Below are 23,114 nucleotides of genomic sequence, written 5' to 3'. Positions count from 1 at the left end.
TTGTATTTACAACTATTTCAATGACAACCCACTCCAGTATTCTTGCCTGGAAAATCCCATGGACGGAGGAACCTGGTAGGCTACAGTCCATGGGGTCGCAAAGAGTCAGACACAACTGTGTGACTTCACTTTCACTTTCACTTTCTTACATAGTGTTTACATTATATTAGCTATTGTAAGTAATCTAAGTGAGAGTGCTCAGTGCTTAGTTGCTCAGTCATGTCAGCCACTTTGTGACTCTGTGGACTGTAGCCTGCTTCTGTCCATGGATTTCTTCAGGCAAGAGTACTGAAGTGGGTAGCCATTCCCTTCTCCAGAAAATCTTCCTAACCAAGGAGTTGAACCCCGGTGTCCTGCATTGCAGGCAGATTCTTTACTGTGTGAGCCATCAGGATCATTTAAAGTATATGGGAGGATGTGCACAGGTTATATGAAAATATTATGCAGGACCCTGGGGTGGGGGTGTTACGGAATCAATTCCCCATAGGTATGGAGGGCCAACTACATTTTGATCTGGTAGTGATTATTACATGAGTGAATACTGTAAAATTTTATTGAGATTTAATACAAATTTAAGATAGCAAACTTTGCAGTGTCATATATAAAAAGCTTTTAAAAATGAGATTTAGAACCATATCTCAAAGATGTTTTTAAGATATCTTTGATATCTCACATTTGAACTTCTCTGAAATTAATATGCTTCTTAATGTTGTTGACGTGTCATAGTTTAATTGGCAGCATTTTATCTTTATTACAGGTTCAAAAAATAATAGTGCATTCTGTTGTTTAATTCAAGAAAATCTACTATAAGCCAGGCCCTATGAACAAGATAAAAAAAATGTTTTCTGGGTTCTTGTTACAAAAATCATTACCTTCAAAATAATTTTTAAAAAAGGATCAGTTTTTTCTAATATTTTTATGGTTTTGTTTATTTAAGTCTGCTTTGTTTTTCTAGGTTTCTGTTAAATTTTGGTACTGTTAGTTTTTACCTTGGATACAACGCAATGCAGGATTTTTTCCCTACTATGTCCATGAAGCCAAATCCTCAGTGTGATGACAGAAACTGTAGGAAGCAGCAGGAGGAATACAAGGTATATGTCAATGTGTCACAATGCATGAAAGATCATATTGCATAGGACAAAAACTTTAAAAAAAGAAATAATTATTTAGATTTGGAATACAAGGTAAATGGATTCTGGATTTTTAAAGTTCTAATTTATTCATCATGCTTTAAAAATGAAAATTTTGTTCAAAGTCCTTTCTTATTTTTTGTAAGATAAAAGGCCTGTCTGAATTCTGTTTTTAAATTTTAATTTTTTAAGCTAAAATATGGTTGACATACAGTATTATGCTAGTTTCAGGTGTACCACGTAATGATTTGACATTTGCATACATTGTCAAATGATCACCATGATAAGTCTAGTTATCATCTCTTCCTAGACAAAGTTATTAAAATATTATTGACTATATTCCCTGTGCTGTCAATTGTATTTCTGTGACTTATTATATAATTATAGGTTTAGACCTTTTTGTTCACTTCACTTATTTTGCACCCCCACCTCTCCTATGGCAACATTATTTGTTCTCTGTATCTATGAGTCTGTTTTCCTTTTGTTTGTTTTTAGATCCTTTATTTAAATGAGATTATATGGTATTTATCTTTGGTTGTCTGACTTATTTCATTTAGCATAATGCCTTTTAGTTCCATCCATGTTGCAAATAGTAAATTTTTTTATGGCTCAGTCATATTCCATTGTATATATGTTCCACACCTTCTTTATCCAGTTATCTGTTGATAGACATTTAGGTTGCTTTCATGTTTTGGCTGTTATAAATTATGCTGCAATGAACATTGGATTATATATCTTTTGAGTGTTTTTGTTTTCATAAAAAAAACCAAAAACCCAGAAGTGAAATTGCTAGATCACATGGTAGTTGTGTTTTTAATTTTTTGAGACACCTCCATACTTTTTCCAGTGATTGCACCAGTTTACAATCATGCTAACAGTGCACAAGGTTTCCCTTTTTTCCACATCCTTGCTTACATTTGTTATTTGTTTTCTTTTTGATGGTAGTCATTCTCACAAGTGTTATCTCATTGTGGTTTTCATTCACATTTTCCTGATGATTAGTGGTACATATCTGCAGGGGTCTCTATGTATTCCGTAAGGTCTCTGTGTGTAGACCTTAGAAAAAGTCTGTCTGAATTCTTGATTCTGATCAATTCTGAATGATGCTTCAGAGAACTGAGAATGAGTAGAAACACTGAAACTGTTTGATTTCTACAGAAAAAGGTAGCAGCACTGCCCAAACAGGAGGTTATTCAAGAAGAAGGAGAGATAATACATGAAGACAATGAGTGGGGTAGGAATTGTTTTATAAATTGAAATGTCAGCAAAAAAAATTCTTTTATGGGAGGGAATCTAATTATAATTAAGATTATACAAGTTTTGAATGATTATTGCTCATTAAGTTCCTTGAAAGTGGTTTTAAGATTAAGTTTAACTTTACAGGTATTGAGTTGGTATCTGAGATTTCAGAAGAGGAACTGAAAAATTCTTCAGGTCCAATCCCTGACTTACCTAAAGGAATTACAGTGGCATATACAGTTCCCCAAAAGGTACATCTAAAATCTGATTTACCATAAGAAGATATAAGAGAAAATGTCTATTTGTATTCTTCCATCTTCAACCTATTTTATGCCGGTGTTTCTTATTTTAGATATTTTACCTTCTAGGCATTAAGATTTGTGTGAGAGAGGTATTTAGTGTTAACATGTAAATATGCACAGCACATTTTAAACTATTTGAAAATATAGACATAAAATAGTTTTGTTCATTCACTGATGGATTGGTGAAATAGATTTTGATTAAATGACTATTTTTTCTGTATATTGATAGTTTAGCCACGATACCATTTAAAAATACCAGTTCAGTAGAGAGCTCAAGAACACTGAAATTACTGCCTTGTAAGTCAAATGACTGATGGAGAAAATAAAGGACTTTATCTCTCCTAAAAATTAGAAGCCATATTTATTAAAGAAGGTTTACTTTGTAAATTTTTTTTTAACATGTCTATAGCTTACTGATATGTTCCTAAGCATCAAGAACTTTGATTATTTTTTCACCATGTTTCCCTCATTTATTGATAGCAAGAAGATTCTGTACCTGAAGTAACAGTAGAGGATTCTGATGAAAGCTTGGAGGACCTTATGGCCAAGATGAAGAACATGTAAATAATGGACTGGCCTATATTTTATTTCCTGTGTTTAAACCTGTTCCCTTGCAATTAAAAAAAAATCATTTAAAAACTGAGAAAACTTAGGGGAACATCAGTTGATGTGTAATCTTCACTGAATTGTTATTAACTCTTTGGAAATTCTGTGACTATTGCTTATTGCTCCCATCCTTCGACTAAATCAGAAGCTCTCTTAAAGCTCATGTTTCATTCTAGTAAGAAAACTTCAAAGGATTATTGTAGGTGAGCCATTGAACTGTTTTGACCTTTTGGGAGGGGTGAGAAGAAAGGACTAATTTGCTGGTATATTTCTTTTCTTTCCTGTAATCCTTTGTAGTCTGTTGCCTGAGGCCATGGACAATAGATAGAATAGTGTGTGATCAAATATAGGGAAAGAACAAGAGGTACAGCATGTTGCTTATTATAGCCAGCGGGCACATACTCATTGTGTTTGGAATTGCTCTCTACAAGCCCACTATTACTAACTTGAGCAACAGTGAATTTCCAGTTGTAAACCTATAAAGTAAAAACATCCTCTCAAATGTTTCCTCATGAAATACAAGCTGAAATGTAGGCACTGGAAAAGTTTGTAAACTTGTGATATATATAATCTAAGCAAGACAGAGGCAAATAAAAAGAAACTTTCTTCATGGATAGATAAATAAAGATATTTTCAGGATATACAAATTGTATTTCTGCACTAAGAAAAAGCATATCATCTATCTGAGTCAGTGTGCTTTATTGAGGAGCAAAAGATAAATTTAGGCTTAAGATCACCTAAATTATACCCATTATATGGGCTACCTTCTAATACTTTATTTTATTCAGATTTGATTCCCTGGGTAATTAGGTACTAGCAAAAGCTTGTCCTGGGTAGCAGATAATAAATGAAGCCTAAATTACCTCTGCAATGACTGACATGTATTTCTTCACAGGGAAGAGTATCATTTTCCCTAATCATCGTAATTTGATAAACTGCTTTTCTCTGGAGTTTGCATACAAATAATGAAGGCTTAGAGAGCCTTGGTTGAAGTAAATTCGTGATGGTTTGGAGACTAATGAATGTGTGTGTGTAACCGTTATCTGTCGGCTGTTACTGTGCTCGTTTCCTATTTTGATGATTTTTTTGCTTTGAAGAGAGAATGTCTAAATTCTATCTCTAGGGGAAAATGTAATTAGAAAATTACAAGTACCTTTCCTACTTATGAAATAAGATTCTACAAACTAATTTCAGAAAGTTGCAAATACCACATATGTTTAATATATTGGTTTTGAGATTTTAGGGTACTGTGATCCTTATGTTTACAGTAATGTCAGGATGTATGGGGATAGCTTTCTAGTCTTGAAACGTATTTATGTTGCCTTGGTAGGTCATTGAAGTTATTTAAAAGTTTAGTATGTTCATCTGTAAAATAACTTTTCTAGTTCATAGAGATGCTTTGAATTTCAGAAAAGAAATGCAGTCTTTCTAAATAACATTCCTTTGGTACACTAATTTGGTAAGGCTATACTTACAAGTTTAAGTTTATATAGTTTGATAAATAGCTAGACCCTGCTATCATTTTAAAAAAATTTTTATTGATGTATAGTTGATTTACAATGTTGTATTTTTGTTCAGGTGTGCAGCAAAGTGAATCAGTTATACATATACAGATTAGAACCTATATCTTCTAAAGATTTTTTTTTCTGTTCTTAATTTGTACCCTGCTGGTATCTTATATTTTATAAAATCTTATCTAATTTTTTTCTTATATCTTCCATTAAAGTTATTATTTTAGCAGAAAAAATCTGGTAACAAATATTTTTTGTAATCTAGAGTGCTCTCTTGACAGTCTGTGTATCATGAAAAATTTGTATACGTAGACAGCTGACTATGAGAAATTAATCATCATTGAATTTTACATTACTAAATAAACCCAGTGTTTGACCAGATTTGTAACACTATTGCTTCAAGTGTGAAAGATGGAAACACACTCCCAAAATTGCCTTAGCACAAATGCTCTGAATTAGAGTAAAACAAACAATATGTTTAACTTTAATCCCTTTTAAATTTAACGGGAGGTTAATTTGTGGTACTATTCAAATGTTTCATGTAGTAAAAAAAGTATTATGAGTTTCTTTATGTAAAAATATTATTTCCTGAAAACCTATAAACACACTGACCAACCCAAAAATGTAATAAATATTTAAGAATATTAATGAAGCTTTAACTTCCCCTGTCGCATGTTTTTTTTTGGAATTTCTCTTTTTGTAAAGTATTAATGAATGAAAATTAATTATAACTACCACACTTTATAGAGCCTTCCAATTCAGGTTTATAATTATTTGAAACCTATGCTTTTCATGTTAAAGGTGTATATTAAAGTGCACATAATATTCCTTTTGAGAACCTCTTTTTTTGGCCTTGCAGCGTGGCATGTGGGATCATAGTGCTTCCTGTAGTGGAAGCATGGCGTCCCAACCACTAGACCTCAGGGAAGTCCCTATTTTTTTTAATCTTTTTAAGTAGGCATTCTACATGAAAACATTTGAGTTGGTAGTATAATTAGTAAGATCAAAATATAGTCTTAAAAACTATATTTAAACTTAAACCTTTTGAAATAATCACTCCTCAAGTATAATTAATAACTTACCATAAAGTCACTTTGAATAATGTAAGTTTTCACTTTTTGTGTATTTTTCAAGTCCAAATTTTGTAGGAACAAAGAAAAATGCATATTATCCTTTTGCTAGTTTTTCCTTTTTTTCAGGCTTCTTCTAGGATATTAATCTCAGGTTATTTTCTAAAGTTTAAGGCATTTAAATTTAATATTTACGATGTGTTAAATTACTTACACCACTAAATAATAAAATTTTAAACTCTAAAAGGTTAATTCTAAAATCAGTCAGTGTCTGATATATTTGTGAATTCAGTTGCTTTGTGCCTTTCATAGCTGGCAAACCCAGAAATATGTGTTATTTGTTGTAGTTTATCTTCTTTTTTCCCTCTTGTACTTCTGCCAGAAAGGAGAATGATGCTCATTTTGTAAGATTCTACCTCATTTACTTTTAAGTCACCACTCTCAGTTCAGTTCAGTTGCTCAGTTGTATCTGACTCTTTGCGACCCCATGAATCACAGCACGCCAGGCCTCCCTGTCCGTCACCAGCTCCCGGAGTTTACTCAAACTCATGCCCATCGAGTCAGTGATGCCATCCAGCCACCTCATCCTCTGTTGTCCCCTTCTCCTCCTGCCCCCAATCCCTCCCAGCATCAGGGTCTTTTCCAATGAGTCAACCCTTCGCATGAGGTGGCCAAAGTATTGGAGTTTCAGCTTCAACATCAGTCCTTCCAATGAACACCACTCTAGTGCCTTAAAATTAGACCACTGTTTCCCAAACTTATGTGCATATTAATCACCTGAGAATCTAGCTACATTGCAGACTCTGATTCAGTAGATCTGGGGAGAGCCTGTCTGAATTTTTACTAAGCTCCCAGGGTAATACTGATGATTCTGGTCCACAGACCACCTTGAGTAGCCAAGCCTTAGAGAACATTAACCAAAATTCTAAGGAGTCACTGAAGCTCAAGTTGAGCAAACTACTCAGTGAATTAGCAAACTACAGTGCTAATTCTTTTTTTTGTAGTGTTCAACATTTTCCTTAATTATGTAAATATAATCCTTTGATATAAACTGGAGTGGAAAAAGCTTGAAATTTCACCTTTATTTTAAAATAGTAAAATATGGTTATCACATCTTTCACCTTTACAATTAATACATGCTGGAATTTTACAAGTATTAAAATTGAAAATTTTATTATATATAAATACATAAATGGTATGAAACAATACCCCAGATTGGCAGTATTTATAAAATCTATAAAAATATTTAATTTTCAGTATAAAATGGCCAGCTAATTTGAGTTCAAGATAAATGAAGAGGTAGATTTAGGCCACTTAAGGAGGAAGGTTGTGTCCATATTTTGGGGAAAGTTAAGAGTGCCAAAGAGCTTGATTTGTTACTGCAATATAGATTTCATTTCAGTCGCTCAGTCATGTCTGACTCTTTGCAACCCCATGAACTGCAGCACACCAGGCCTCCCTGTCCATCACCAACTCCCGGAGTCCACCCAAACCCATGTCCATTGAGTCAGTGATGCCATCCAACCATCTCATCCTCTGTCGTCCCCTTCTCCTCCTGCCCTCAATCTTTCCCAGCATCAAGGTCTTTTCCAGTGAGTCAGCTCTTCGCATCAAGTGGCCAAAGTATTGGAGTTTCAGCTTCAACATCAGTCCTTCCAATGAACACCCAGGACTGATCTCCTTTAGGATGGACTGGTTAGATCTTCTTACAGTCCAAGGGACTCTCAAGGGTCTTCTCCAACACCACAGTCAAAAGCATCAATTCTTCAGTGCTTAGCTTTCTTTACAGTCCAACTCTCACATCCATACATGACCACTGGAAAAACCATAGCCTTGACTAGACGGACCTTTGTTGACGAAGTAATGATTGTGCAAGTACATTCTACACAGTAAAAACAATATACAATGTAGAAAGCACAGAAAACAGTGGGCTTAGCCATATCTGCTCAAGGAAAAGTTGGAATAAAAGAAATGTAGCAGACAGAGATTCCCAATACTAGTTCATTTTGCAGAAGACAGTTCATGGTTCCATAAACATTATCCCTTTATTCTGAAACTTTTCTTTGAGGTAGACAACTGGGCCTGACTGCTACTGAATAGCAAGATGAGAAATGGTGAGGCTAAAGTAGATTTTGAGAGATAAGAATCATGGAATTCTTGAACTCCTTGTCTTAACTGCTAATAAAGAGTTATAACTGCTCTTACAGAACAGAGACCAGTCTACTCTCCATGATCAACACTTCATGTCATCTTAGGATTCCAAGGTGTCTATATTGGTTCCCACACAATAGGAAAGCTAATTCTTTCAAACAAATAAAGTTGAAATAATCATGACTCAAACTTCAGTGTAGTCCAATGTCATACAAATAATCAGTTAAATCACACAAAGTAAAATTAAATTTTCTTAACAGTTTTTATAAATTTTAAATTCTGAAGTTCCAAATGTTTCTTAAATATTTTATCCTAAGGTGCATTTCCAATGAATTGTAGTTGCTGCTATCACCTTTGTCCTTGATGAAGGAAAAGATTAGGAGAATGGGTTGTTTTTAAGCTAAATGTATCTCCACTTGATGAATGTTGGGAAGGAGCTTTTCCACCCAAAAGTGACGTTTCTGCTTCTTTTATTTCCATTGCCCTTTTGTATAGTTCAGCAGCTTTTTCAAAATCCCCTTCTTCATAGCTTTGGGAGAAAAAAATTCTCAAAATGAGAAGATAACCTTTTAACAATTCTAAATGATCTTACAGGATACAGAAAAACAAGAAAAACAGAAATACAAAAAAAAAAAGTGTTCTTTTTTCCAAGCTGAAGATTGAAAAACTGGAGGTTTTTTATTATTAGTTTTTTATATAGAAAAAGTTATATTTGTTGAATAGTTTCAGAATTTTCTAAAATGCCAACTATCACAGAATTTCCAAGATTATTTCAGCCAATTGCTAGTCATGTAACCATATGACAAAATATAAATAAGTGAAAAAAAAAAAATCCACCTGAAATCTACCCAAAAGTGTGGAGACTTACTAAACATCATTGTGCTCTCCACCTCACCTTCTGTAAAACCCTACAGCCAGGTTTTCTGTCCATTGTGAAATGGTTAATGTTCCCACAGTGACATGCAAGAGGCAGCTTGACCCATTACCTGGAAAGAGTCTGTGGATCATTTCTAGGCTTAGTGTTTTGCCTAAGAAATGATCTTACTTTATATTTTAACTTCAGTTTGTAAATTATACTCTGCAAGAAAAGTCCATTTTCAGGCAAACCAATAAAACAGAATCCCCAAGTTCTTCTCCTTTTTGTCTGCTGCCAAGTGTCTTATAGGGGCACCATTAAGACTACATTGTAATGGGTGCAGTGAGACTGCTTAAGGAAGTTAGCATCCTGAGGTAAATATAATGCAAAAGTCAACATGATAAATTCACTTTGAGGATAGCAAATTGCCCAGATTACCACCAGAGCCACTTAGCTGCAAATGTAATCCATCCTCTTATTTACCATGATACTCTCCTCTACAAACTAGGTTGTGCTACCTTCAATTTCACTTTTGGATACTGTTTCAATGTCTCTTGAACTAGATCAGCCAAAAATAACCCCTCTGTTCCAATAAAAAGCGTATCAGCAATAATTATTTTGTGGGGTTCTATGATGACTCAAAGATGTCATAAAAGGGTTTTTGGCTGTATGAGGAAAGTGAAAACTTCTTACCTAAGCACAGCTAAATTTTTTAGTGTTTCTCCAACTCGAGGATGCATCCGACCCAGGCTGTCCTCATAAATCTTTAATGCTCGTTCATATAACGGCAAGGCCTCACTGTGTTTTTTCTTATAAAAAAAAGAAACAATGCTCATTTGAACACGTTGGGTTTCTGAAATTACTTTTGAGGTATTCTAGACTGAGCTGACCTACTTGGCTAAGTGCTTTAAAAGAGTTAATATCCTCCTACAAGATGTAGATAAACTGATTAATTTAGGAGTAATCATAATTAAAGAAGTAGTATAATAAAATTTAGAAAATTAAGTTTTAGACCTGCCTTGGTAACAACTAACATTAATCCAATTATATAAGGACAAACTTCTTTGTGGTACCCCAGGGTACCACATCTCTTACTCATCATTAAGTAAATGATACATCTTAGGAACAATATTAGATAAAGAGATGTAGGGAGTCTCCAGAAATAAATAAGCCTATGCAATGAACTAAACACAGTATTTCACACTAAGAAGAAGGGACTGTCTTACAATTGTAACTAATAATTTCTCAAGTATTAAAGAGAACGTTAGTAGATAACCTTAAATGTCCTTTAATTATTTTTACTGTGTCATATCTAATACATGTTTACCTATATCTAATACATGTTTGCCTATATTCCATATGTTAAAACTATTCATTTATAAAGCATTACATTCTGGGAACTTACCATTTGGCTATAAAGAACAGCTAAGTTCACCAAGGCAGTAGCTACGCTTGGGTGCTTCGGGCCAAAGGATTTCTGCCGGATTTCAACAGCCAGCTCATACAAAGGTACAGCTTTGTCAAGTTTACCCTAAAACACAAAAGTGAAATCTAACAAAAATATTAAAGCAATAAATACTTTATGATCAGAGCTTGTTCCATAAATACAGTTTTGTCGTAAAAAGTAATTTTGGTGAAAAAAGTTCAGAAATATTTCCTCCCAGTTTAATGGATAAGTTTATGGATATCTGAAATCTAATAAAATATGTAAGTAAAACCATATAGAATATAAGAACATTTTCTCTGATAACTCAGAAAGTTCTTTAGGATCACCCGTTATAACTTTCTGATGTTGTAAACACATGCCAGTTATAAAGTATGTTTGCTACTATACATAGTTTAGAGAGAGCATCAAAGTTTTCATTTTAAAACTCATTTTCCACCAAATCCTTTCCAGATTTTTCTGATTATTTCTTTTTTACTTGAAATTTAGGTAGAAATAGCAACAATGGATCCTTTATACTGAAACATCAACTTCAGTAGTAGGAGGGTTAGCAACAGTCCAACAAAGTCTGTACAACTCTGTAACTGCACTAAATGAGAACAGGTTTTTTTCCCTGATTTTCGTTTGTTTTAAAGACAGCTATAAAAACTCCAAATATTGCTTAGGTTAGAACTCTGTGGTAAAGAATGGTTACATTTAATTGCAAGCAAAGAAAAGAAAAAGTGAAATTAAAATGGTCATTTCATTAGCTATGAAGACTTCTTCAGTCCTGACAATTGGGTGATTTATTATGTCCGTGGTAGCCTACACAGAAAACTTAATACTGGTTGAATTTTAGAACTTCTGCTGTCTACAAGAGACCCACACAAAACAAGGGACACATACAGACTGAAAGTGAAGGGCTGGAAAAAAATATTTCACGCAAATGGAGACCAAAAGAAAGCAGGAGTCGCAATACTCATATCAGATAAAATAGATTTTAAAATAAAGGTTGTGAAAAGAGACAAAGAAGGACACTACATAATGATCAAAGGATCAATCCAAGAAGAAGATATAACAATTATATATGCACCCAACATAGGAGCACTGCAATATGTAAGGCAAATGCTAACGAGTATGAAAGGGGAAATTAACAATTAACACAATAGTGGGAGATTTTAATACCCCACTCACACCTATGGATAGATCAACTAAACAGAAAATTAACAAGGAAACACAAACTTTAAATGACACAATGGACCAGCTAGACCTAATTGATATCTATAGGACATTTCACCCCAAAACAATCAATTTCACCTTTTTCTCAAGTGCACACGAAACCTTCTCCAGAATAGATCACATCCTAGGCCATAAATCTAGCCTTGGCAAATTCAAAAAAATTGAAATCATCTTTTCTGACCACAATGCAGTAAGACTAGATCTCAATTGCAGGAAAAAAAACTATTAAAAATTCAAACATATGGAGGCTAAGTAACATGCTTCTGAATAACCAACAAACCATAGAAGAAATAAAAAAAGAAATCAAAATATGCATAGAAACAAATGAAAACACAACAACCCCAAACCTATGGGACACTGGAAAAGCAGTGCTAAGGGGAAGGTTCATAGCATTACAGGCTTACCTCAAGAAACAAGAAAAAAGTCAAATAAATAACCTAGCTCTACACCTAAACCAACTAGCGAAGGAATAAATGAAGAACCCCAGGGTTAGCAGAAGGAAAGAACTCTTAAAAATTAGGGCAGAAATAAATGCAAAAGAAACAAAAGAGACCATAGCAAAAATCAACAAAGCTAAAAGTTGGTTTTTTGAAAAGATAAACAAAACTGACAAACCGTTAGCCAGACTCATCAAGAAACAAAGGGAGAAGAACCAAATCAACAAAATTAGAAATGAAAATGGAGATCACAACAGACAACACTGAAATACAAAGGATCATAAGAGACTACTACCAGCAGCAGCTCTACGCCAATAAAATGGACAACTTGGAAGAAATGGACAAATTCATAGAAAAGTATAACTTTCCAAAACTGAACCAGGAAGAAATAGAAGATCTTAACAGACCCATCACAAGCAAGGAAATCGAAACTGTAATCAGAAATCTTCCAGCAAACAAAAGCCCAGGACCAGATGGCTTCACAGCTGAATTCTACCAAAAATTTAGAGAAGAGCTAATACCTATCTTATTCAAACTCTTCCAGAAAATTGCAGAAGAAGGTAAACTTCCAAACTCATTCTGTGAGGCCACCATCACCCTAATTCCAAAACCAGAAAAAGATGACACAAAAAAGAAAACTACAGGCCAATATCACTGATGAACATAGATGCAAAAATTCTTAACAAAATTCTGGCAAACAGAATCCAACAACATATTAAAAAGATCATACATCATGACCAAGTGGGCTTTATCCCAGGAATGCAAGGATTCTTTAATATCTGCAAATCAATCAATGTAATACACCACATTAACAAATTGAAAGATAAAAACCATATGATTATCTCAACAGATTCAGAAAAAGCCTTTGACAAAATTCAACATCCATTTATGATAAAAACTCTCCAGAAAGCAGGCATAGAAGGAACATACCTCGACATAATAAAAGCTATATATGACAAACCCACAGCAAACATTATCCTCAATGTGAGAAATTGAAAGCATTTCCCCCAAAATCAGGAACAAAACAAGGGTGCTCACTCTTACCACTACTATTCAATATAGTTTTGGAAGTTTTGGCCACAGCAACCAGAGCAGAAAAAGAAATAAAAGGAATCCAGATAGGAAAAGAAGAAGTGAAACTCTCACTGTTTGCAGATGACATGATCCTCTACATAGAAAACCTTAAAGACTCTACCAGAAAATTACTAGAGCTAATCAATGAATACAGTAATGTTGCAGGATATAAAATTAACACACAGAAATATCTTGCATTCCTATACACTAACAATGAGAAAACAGAAAGAGAAATTAAAGAAACAATACCATTCACCATTGCAACAAAAAGAATAAAATACTTAGGAGTATATCTACCTAAAGAAATGAAAGACCTATACATAGAAAACTATAAAAACACTCATGAAAGAAATCAAAGAGGACATAAATTGATGGAGAAATATACCATGTTCATGGATTGGAAGACTCAATATTGTGAAAATGACTATACTACCCAAAGCAATCTATAGATTCAGTGCAACCCCTATCAAGCTACCAATGGTATTCTTCACAGAACTAGAACAAATAATTTCACAATTTGTATGGAAATACAAAAAACCTCAAATAGCCAAAGCAATCTTGAGAAAGAAGAATGGAACTGGAGGAATCAACCTGCCTGACTTCAGGCCCTACTACAAAGCCACAGTCATCAAGACAGTATGGTACTGGCACAAAGACAGAAATATAGATCAATGGAACAAAATAGAAAGCCCAGAGATAAATCCACGTAACTATGGACACCTTATCTTTGACAGAGGAGGCAAGGATATACAATTGAAAAAAGACAACCTCTTTAACAAGTGGTGCTGGGAAAACTGGTCAACCACCTGTAAAAGAATGAAACTAGAACACTTTCTAACACCATACACAAAAATAAACTCAAAACGGATTAAAGATTTAAATGTAAGACCAGAAACTATAAAACTCCTAGAGGAGAACATAGGCAAAACACTCTCCGACATAAATCACAGCAGGATCCTCTATGACCCACCTCCCAGATTATCGGAAATAAAAGCAAAAATAAACAAATGGGACCTAATGAAACTTAAAAGCTTTTGCACAACAAAGGAAACTATAAGCAAGGTGAAAAGACAGCCTTCAGAATGGGAGAAAATAATAGCAAATGAAGCAACAGACACAGGATTTATCTCAAAAATACACAAGCAACTCGTGCAGCTCAATTCCAGAAAAATAAATGACCCAATCGAAAAAAAAAAAATGGGCCAAAGATCTAAACAGACATTTCTCCAAAGAAGACATACTGATGGCTAACAAACACATGAAAAGATGCTCAACATCACTCATTATCAGAGAAATGCAAATCAAAACCGAAATGAGGTACCATTACACGCCAGTCAGGATGGCTGCTATCCAAAAGTCTACAAGCAATAAATGCTGGAGAGGGTGTTGAGAAAAGGGAACCCTCTTACAACTGTTGGTGGGAATGCAAACTAGTACAGCCACTATGGAGAACAGTGTGGAGATTCCTTAAAAAACTGGAAATAGAACTGCCATATGACCCAGCAATCCCACTCCTGGGCATACACACCAAGGAAACCAGATCTGAAAGAGACACGTGTACCTCAATGTTCATCGCAGCACTGTTTATAATAGCCAGGACATGGAAGCAACCTAGATGCCCATCAGCAGATGAATGGATAAGAAAGCTTTGGTACATAGACACTATGGAATAGTACTCACATTAAAAAGAATTCATTTGAATCAGTTCTAATGAGATGGATGAAACTGGAGCCCATTATACAGAGTGAAGTAAGTCAGAAAGATAAAGACCAATACAGTATACTAATGCATATATATGGAATTTAAAAAGATGGTAACGATATCTTTATATGCAAAACAGAAAAAGAGACACAGATGTACAGAACAGACTTTTAGACTCTGTGGGAGAAGGTAAGGGTGGGATGTTCAGAGAGAACAGCATTGAAACAAGTATACAATCAAGGGTGAAACAGATCACCAGCCCAGGTTGGATGCATGAGACGGGTGCTCAGGGCTGGTGCACTGGGAAGACCCAGAGGGATGGGGTGGAGAGGGAGGCAGGAGTGGGGATCGGGATGGGGAACACATGTAAATCCATGGCTGAGTCATGTCAGTGTATGGCAAAAACCACTACAATATTGTAAAGTAATGAGCTTCCAATGAATAAAAATAAATAGAAAAAAAAAAAGAACTTCTGAAATGTAAAAGAAGAAGTTCTAGTTAGAGTGCTGACAAATGCATTTGTATTTAGAATGTATTTTTAAAAACTAGTACCTTAATTGTCTGAAATGAAATCATTTTTATTTATTTATTTATTTATTTTCCATTTATTTTTATTAGTTGGAGGTTAATTACTTTACAATATTGTGGTGGTTTTTGTCATACATTGACGTGAATCAGCCATGGATTTACATGTATTCCCCATCCCGATCCCCCCTCCCACCTCCCTCTCCACCCGATTCCTCTGGGATTTAAAAGCTCATAGAAAATAGCCTATCCATCGGAAGATAAATTATTTTGCTTACAGCAATTATGGCTTAACTGGAATATTATAAAACACATGTAGGCATGCTCTGGATTACTTACCATTTTCTTGTATAAGATCGCAAGATGCTTTACCGTATAAGCCAAAGAAGGGTGATCAGGAGCTAATGCTCGTCTCCGAATGTCTAAGGCTCTTTCATAAAGTTCTTCTGCTTTGTCATACTGTTTCTTTTCATTGCATAGAGCCGCCAGATTATTCAAAGACTGGGCACAGTCAGGGTGATCTGGTCCTAGAACTCTCTCCCTCATCTCCAAGGAACGCTTCAGAAACTGCTCAGCTGTTCTATGAACAAAAGACCCAGATGGTTTAAACTATTCTCTAGAAGTCAGAACCCTAGTCCTAGTTAGGAAGAGAACTGAAGTACTTTTATTCTTAAATCCAAGATAGTTAAAATGAAGGATTCAGCTCAAAATCCCCTTTCCCAGCCCTCATCTCTTTCTGCCCTTTTCCAAAAATTAAATATGGCTTCCTGGTAGTGTGAGAACCAAAATTATCTGGATGATTGTCTCAATTCTCCACTTCACTTCTCCTAAAAGACATAAACAGTTTCCAAAACAAACTTTTTATACCTTAAAAATTACTAAGCCAAACTCAAAAGATTTTGGTATTCTTTCCTTCTCCCTCCCTTTGGAGTTAGTACTAAATCTGGTTGGGTTTTTTTTTTTTTTTTTGGTATTTTGGCTGCATTGTGCCATGCAAGATGGTTCCCTGACCAGGGGTAGAACCCGGACCTCCACAGTGAAAGAGCCAAATCCTAACCACCAGGTCGCAAGGCAGCTCCCTAGTACTAAATAATTTTTAATGAAGGAACCCTTTGGGGGACCTTCCTGATAGTGCGGTGGATAAGAATCTGCCAGCCAGTACAGGGGACACGTGTTCAATTCCTGGTCTGGGAAGATTACATATGCCCGTGGGCCAAAACTACTGAGCCCGTGATGTAGAGCCTGGGAGCCGCAGCTGCTGAGCCTGTGTGCTACAGCTGTTGAAGCCCATGCGCCCTGGAGCCCAGGCTCTGCAACAGGAGGAGCCACCACCATGAGAAGCCTGAGCACCACAGCAAACAGCAGACCTTGCTCCTTTGTGAAGCGAGCCAAATATCTGTATTTTTCTGATATCTAACACGTCAAGTCTATTGTATTTTGCTGACATACTAAGAAGTCCCCAAACACCCATTTTTCATAAAAGACTCTTTTTGAGTCTATGCCCAAAATAAACTGAAGAATAAAATTAGCAGCCATCTACATTCTTTTCTTCATTTTCCCTCAGTCCCAAGTTTGTTCTTATGTGAGATCTTTTGTACAATATCTACACACACTCACTTGTTATAAACATATAAAATACTAAGGAAACTAAAGAATATCCTTTTAGTTACTAAAGAAACAATGTGAAAGGAAACAGTGGAGAAATTGTCATGGTTTTTGTTAAATGTGGCCATGTTCATAACATACCATACATGAAACTCCGCATGGTTTCTGTCAATTTTTTCTAGCTTGGCTTGATAGAAATGTAAACAGCTTTGCATCTAAGAGATGAAATGAATAACTGTTTTCAATATTAACAGTATGGTACTCACTCCAGGTTGTTCTGAAGATAGTACAGCACACCCAGTTCATTGAGGGTCCGAGCATTGTCAGGTGTATCCTTACCTAACGTAAGCTCTTCTAACTGTAGGGCCCGTCTACGTAACAGGGAAAATCCATACTGGAGAAACACAGAAATTCACAAGAATCATCAAGTAAGTGCAATCTGATTCTGAAGCAACATACTAGGGTTCTGAAAAAATCCTTTCTCCTTTTGTTTCCTTTAAAGTAGATTACAATTACTTTAAGTATACTGAATTAATCTAATGATTATTAAAAAATATGCATACTTCCCAGTGACACCACGTTCTTAAATTCATCAAAAGCTATTTTGTGAAAATGACTGAGATATTTTAGCAAAATGAACAGAATCCCTAAATGCATCAAAAAGATTAGGAAACAGAATTAATGTGCATATATTTATTAACCCTATTACTAAACATTTAATACCAGGTACTTAAAATTGCACATAGCACTTGCAACTAATAGACAAGTAAGTCCTGTTAATCAAATGTATAGCATAGGGAATAACGGTAACAATACTGTATTATAATCATCAAACTTGCTAAGAGACTAGGTCTTAATTATTCTGACCACAAAAAAGAAATAATTTTGTGATGTGACATTATGGTGTAATCATATTTTAATATATAAATGCATCAAATAAATATGTTGTACATCTTATATTTACACAATGTTAGATGTCAAATACATTATAATAAAAAACCTGACTATAGCATTTTAAGTTAAACAAATATGCTATATTTATTTTATCAGCAGCTTAGAAAAATGAAACATTTTTTGCACTTGAGGATAATTTCTTGGCATTTGAATGTAACATTAAATGTTTACTAAATTTCTTTTATTCTCTTTTCCAGCCCTTTAAAAAATTGAAACAGCTTTTAAGTTCATCTTCTAAAATCTAACCGTTATCATTTTTATTAATTTTTATTGAAGTATAATTGCTTCACATTAAAATCTAATCTTTGAATTATATAGTTCTACTTTTTAAAAATTAAAAAATAATTTCCCCAGCTTTGCTGAGATATAATTGACATGTAACACTGTGTAAATTTAAAGCGTACAACATGATGATATGACATATGTATATAGTGTAAAATGATTACCAAAATACATAGTTCCACTTTTTAAACACATACTAATTTGTACTTCTCAGTGATACTAATATTTAAACATGCATTTTAAATCAGAAAATATTAATCAGTACTTCCCTAGAAATCAATTTAAAATAGAAAGTTCTTAAATATGTGAGGTTTATGCATCTACATTATGATACAGAGATGTTCTTTTCCTTTTTGTTCAAAACACAACACAAAAGAAATCTCTCGTTACCAAGTTGCCTTTTCTCCTTGCAGCTTTCTGACGAATTTTAAACGATTTTTTCCTAAAATGTTCAGCTTGTTCATATCTTAAAAAAGAAAAAAGGAAGTCAAAGGAAAGCAACATGTCCAAAGTGTCATACTTCAGTGAAATGAAAGCACCAATGTAAAGCCTTTTTTTGCTAATTAAATACAACATTATTTCCAGAAGTGATAGTCATATGGAATGAAAAATCTTAAAGAAAAACTTTCACAGAACAAAATCTAATAAATCTAGTCCTCCAAGTGGGCTTCTGTGGGACTCAGTGGTAAAGAATCTGCCTGCCTATGCATGAGATGCAGGTTCGATCCCTGAGTCAGGAGAAGGAAAATGGATCCCTAGAGAAGAAAATGGCAGCCCACTCCAGTATTCTTGTCTGGAAAAATCCCATGCACAGAGGAGCCTGGAGAGATATAGTCCATGGGGTCACAAAAGACTCAAACATGACTTAGCAACTAAAAGAAAAAGTCTTCCATCTAGCTGACATTTAAGTATTTTTCAGCTGATTAAACTCATTTTGAGTTTAAAAGGTAATCTCTAAGAGGCAGTCTAATTAAATGAAAATTCAAAACTTTAGTTTGCTATATTAGCTGATTTTTGGTCACATAGAAATGTGAAAGTCACAAAATCTGTGTGAAACAATATTCTTAGAAGTTAAAAGAAAAAAATCCAATATGTGTCACTTATGATTGAGCAAAAGAAATGATTTCAGATAGAGAAGAGATACCTTTCAGAGGACGTATTATATTGGGGATCAAACTTGTCTAAACTGCTAGACAGTAAACATTTTTGCCTTTGTGGGTTCTGTGATCTCTGTTGAAACTAAAAAGCTACTGCTGAAGCATGAAAGCAGCCACAGACAATATGTAAATGAAAAAAACTATGGCTGTGTTCCACGACAACCTTAGGTCCAAAACAGGGGACCTTCTGGACTTGGCATGTGGGTGATGGTTTGCTGCCCCCTGTATTAGTAATACTGAATATTACAAAGCCAGTCAGCAAAGGAGCTCATTTTCACATCCAGCTCTATGACTCCAAAGTCCATGCTCCGTCCTCCACACATCTTGAAACAGAGATGAACCTTGCACTTCTGATTTTCTGTTTACCCCATGAAGACCCAGATCAAGAATAATATTTGCACATAGTGGATTCAAAAGAATATAGGATAAGGAAAGTACAGGATAAGGAAAAGTACACAGCCACAAAACAATGCCTCCCGCATAAGTACATTAAGAACTGTAATTCCCTGTCAAAAAACCAGAAAATTACTAATTGAAATCTTACTTATCTTGTTTCTGGTACAAAGTCGCAAGTGCCTCAAGTTCGCGAGCAATATGTGGATGGTCTGAACCATAGGCATTTTCTGAGATTTCCAATGCCTGTTTATACAGTTGTTCTGCATTGCCAAACTTCTTCCACTGCACATACACACTTGCGAGCTGGTGGAGAGACTGAGCTACTTGTGGGTGATCTGGATCTAAAGCTGTTTCTCGAATCTCCAGAGACCTCTGCAAAGGCACAACAGCCTGGGGAAGAATATGGTTAAAGACCAATTAATATGAGTGAAATCCTATAAGATTTGCCATCTGATTAGCACAACAAATGAAAGCTACATCAATTCCTAGGAAGGAGAAAAGAGTAAACATGAAAACCCATGCAGTCTCTTAACTCCCTGCTGAAGTTACCTGACTGAGAAGGCCTAGATCCTTGAGAAATCGCCCCAGGGTTTCATAAAGGTCAGCTAAGCAAACCATGCTCTCTTCGCCTTCACAGGTTTTCTCATACTGCTTCAATGAATCAAAGTATTCTGCTGCCATCGCGCTTTTGTCTTTGCCAACAAACTGCCAATAACTCAGCAACTCAGCAAAGTGTCCTCTGTTTCAACAAATAACAGTAATATAATGAAAAAGAAACTTTAACGCCACTACTGAGTGAAGATGCCACAAATTCCTATCAGGTTACTGACAGTGTATTAGGAGGCCAGTCCAGTGTTGTGAGGTAAAGGTGTAAACGGGGCCTGCCATCTGAGTCCACCGCACTCTGACTGTGTTCTCTCTCGCCTCGTCATTCTTGACTGCAGAAGGAGCACCCCAACATCACCCGCCTCAAGTGTTGCTTTAAGGAGATTATGGCTTGCAGCAAGTGCTCCATAGTGTTGGCTGTTTCCGTTAACGCCATTACGGTTATTCACCAATGGAACTCTACCAGAATCCTGTTGAGACTTCCTATGATATCCTGCTGAGTTTACCCCAAGACTATTTTAAATGATGGAAATAAGAAAAGAAGAAACAAAGCACAGGCAAGCTGTCAGAATACCTGCTTTGTATTCTCATCAAGGAATGGGATGATAAAAGTAAGCTTGTTCATCGGTACACGGTATTAAGTAGGATGGAGAGCTGTTAAACTAAAGGATGAATCACAGCTCTCCATCCTACTTAATACCATCTACAGATGAATGATTTGAATCATGAAACACTGGAGGGAGATCAGAAATAATTTATGAGCTGCAACAAAGAAATCTGAGCGAGATCATTCAGGAACAAAACAAAGCGTGCAGTTAAGTTATGAGAAGTGTCTAAATTTCCAGGTGAGACAGAGGTGGGGCTTAGAGGTCAGAAGGTTGACTCATAAAAAGGTGATGCTGCAAGAGGCAAATTCAGACACACCAGGAGATAACAACGAGACATGAACGATTTCCCAGGTGGGCCAGTGGTTAAGGCTTGGCGCTTCCATTGCACGGGGTGTGGGTTTGACCTCTGGTAAGAGAAATAAGATCCCACATGCCATGTGGTACAGCCAAAAAGATAGAATAAAAACTTAGAAAAGATTATTATAAAAAAAGGGTAATTCTTTCTTTAAATTCTGACACCAGTCAGAGCCTATGGAGAGCCCAAAGTCTGGTTTGAAAGCTATACTTTAAAATACTTGGATGCCCTAAGAGGTAGACATCATGAACCACCTCTCTGGGTGGTCTGGATTTAAACCTACTTCAGTGAAAGATTAAGATACAAAGCTATCTCAAGAGCATTCCAGTTCTGATTTTATAAAAACAATACTCTTATCTTTTTTGTTTGTGCTTCCTTGGTGGCACAGAAGTAAAGAATCTGCCTACAATGTGGGAGACTTTGGTTTGATCCCTGGGTTGGGAAGATCCCCTGGAGGAAGGCATGGCAACCCACTCCAGTATTCTTGCCTGGGCATCCCCATGGACAGAGGAGCCTGGCGGGCTACAGTCCATGAGGTTGCAAAGAGTCAGACAAGACTGAGTGACTAAACACAGCACAGCAGCTTTTTTGCTTACCTCTTGGACAAAGTAGACATGGCAATTTGCAAACTGTTTAAAATTTGTCCCACATTGTTTTTTATTTCGGTTACCACTGAAAGTGGACTAATTTTTAAATGAGGAATACCATTTTCCCCTGTTATATCAAACAACAGTTTGAATGTGTTTTTCTGGGGAAAGATGTCCTACAAATAAGTTTTTTACCTTTTATAGAGGTTTTGAGACACAAAGAGGTTAAGAAGACAATCATGCAGCTTCTGTTTACTTCCCTGCTGCTGGAAAAGCCAAGGCAGTTCATCTGCACTCCTCCAAGTCACTCGGTCCTGACTATTAGAAGAGAAGGGACAACATTCAACAGTACTGTCCCACAATGAGATTGCTTCAAAAGACTACTGGCAAATGTTAAAGGAGGAGATATATATTTGATATATATCCGATCCCTGACTCTATGAATAATACTGAGAAAGTTAGGTAAAAATCAGAAACTTTATGAACCTAATTATGGAAATAAAGTGACATTCAGGACCACTGATCAAACTCTATAGGTATTTTCTTGTATCTATAGAGTAAGTATTGAACTATTAAAAAAACCATCAACGGACACAAATTGAACTGTCAAAAACAAAACAAAACAAAACAAATCCCATCAATGGACACAACTGTACACACCCAGGTATTTACAGACACACACATATTTTTAAACTACTTAAACTATTTAACTAGAATAAAATAAAAATAATAAAATGATCCTGTATTGATTTCACTTAAACTTAAATCTTCAGCATAATATTAAAAGACTGACTTGCATAATTATATTTTATTCTTTTGGCATTAACAGGCGAGGACTTAACCTTTAAAGTAATAAGTAAATTTTTATACATTAAGTTATTCTAAGAAAGAAAAAAATAAGGACACAGAGGTACAGTGTGTTGCAGAAGCTAAGAACAACAAAATGGATGTTTGTAATACCTTAGCTGCATGGTAAAATAATTAGTTAGCTTTTGTCTATATGCAGCAATAATGGTGGGACCTTCCATGTATTCTAGTCTCACTGTTTCCCAAGCCTATGGAGAAAAAGAAAAAAATATTACAATCTACTTTCTGTAAGTCACTGTACATCTAACAATGAATTTTTAAAATGAAATTTATAATTATTTAAATTTATAGTTGTATAATAAAAATAGCATTAGAATATTTAAAAATTCAGTATATATTTATGTTACAACTGACATGAGAATTCCTGTTAGAACTCAAAATACAATCCAAACTTTTAGTGAATACATTAAAAATCTGAAATGTGGAATGCAAA

At 35.2% G+C, this 23,114-nt stretch overlaps 2 protein-coding genes across 4 annotated transcripts in view; one reads left to right on the top strand and one right to left on the bottom strand.

The window, feature by feature from the left end:
• UBA5 (ubiquitin like modifier activating enzyme 5) overlaps window positions 1–5,447 on the top strand; it is a 31,154-nt gene extending 25,707 nt beyond the window's left edge. Inside the window, exons 9-12 of the mRNA XM_020893076.2 lie at window positions 956–1,091; window positions 2,289–2,364; window positions 2,514–2,620; window positions 3,152–5,447. Coding sequence (XP_020748735.1) covers window positions 956–1,091; window positions 2,289–2,364; window positions 2,514–2,620; window positions 3,152–3,235 — 403 coding nt within the window. The 3' untranslated portion in view covers window positions 3,236–5,447. The remainder of the gene's footprint in view (window positions 1–955; window positions 1,092–2,288; window positions 2,365–2,513; window positions 2,621–3,151) is intronic.
• Window positions 5,448–6,925: 1,478 nt separating this feature from the next.
• Window positions 6,926–23,114, bottom strand: part of NPHP3 (nephrocystin 3) — a 61,919-nt gene continuing 45,730 nt past the window's right edge. For 2 of the 3 annotated variants that reach the window (XM_020893081.2, XM_020893082.2), the window contains exons 18-27: window positions 22,775–22,869; window positions 22,010–22,132; window positions 20,208–20,397; window positions 19,807–20,048; window positions 18,496–18,571; window positions 17,136–17,263; window positions 15,604–15,844; window positions 10,271–10,396; window positions 9,559–9,674; window positions 6,926–8,538 (exon numbers count right to left, since the gene is read on the bottom strand). In XM_020893081.2, the coding sequence (XP_020748740.2) occupies window positions 8,358–8,538; window positions 9,559–9,674; window positions 10,271–10,396; window positions 15,604–15,844; window positions 17,136–17,263; window positions 18,496–18,571; window positions 19,807–20,048; window positions 20,208–20,397; window positions 22,010–22,132; window positions 22,775–22,869 (1,518 nt within the window). In that variant the 3' untranslated portion in view covers window positions 6,926–8,357. Of the gene's footprint in view, window positions 8,539–9,558; window positions 9,675–10,270; window positions 10,417–15,603; window positions 15,845–17,135; window positions 17,264–18,495; window positions 18,572–19,806; window positions 20,049–20,207; window positions 20,398–22,009; window positions 22,133–22,774; window positions 22,870–23,114 lie in introns of those variants that run through there. The other variant, XM_020893083.2, reaches the window with a different exon arrangement.

The sequence above is a fragment of the Odocoileus virginianus genome, chromosome 4 (genome assembly GCF_023699985.2).
Source record: "Odocoileus virginianus isolate 20LAN1187 ecotype Illinois chromosome 4, Ovbor_1.2, whole genome shotgun sequence".
NCBI lineage: Eukaryota > Metazoa > Chordata > Mammalia > Artiodactyla > Cervidae > Odocoileus > Odocoileus virginianus.
The sequence above is the reverse complement of the archived record's forward strand: the minus strand, read 5'-3'. Positions and strand labels throughout refer to the sequence as shown.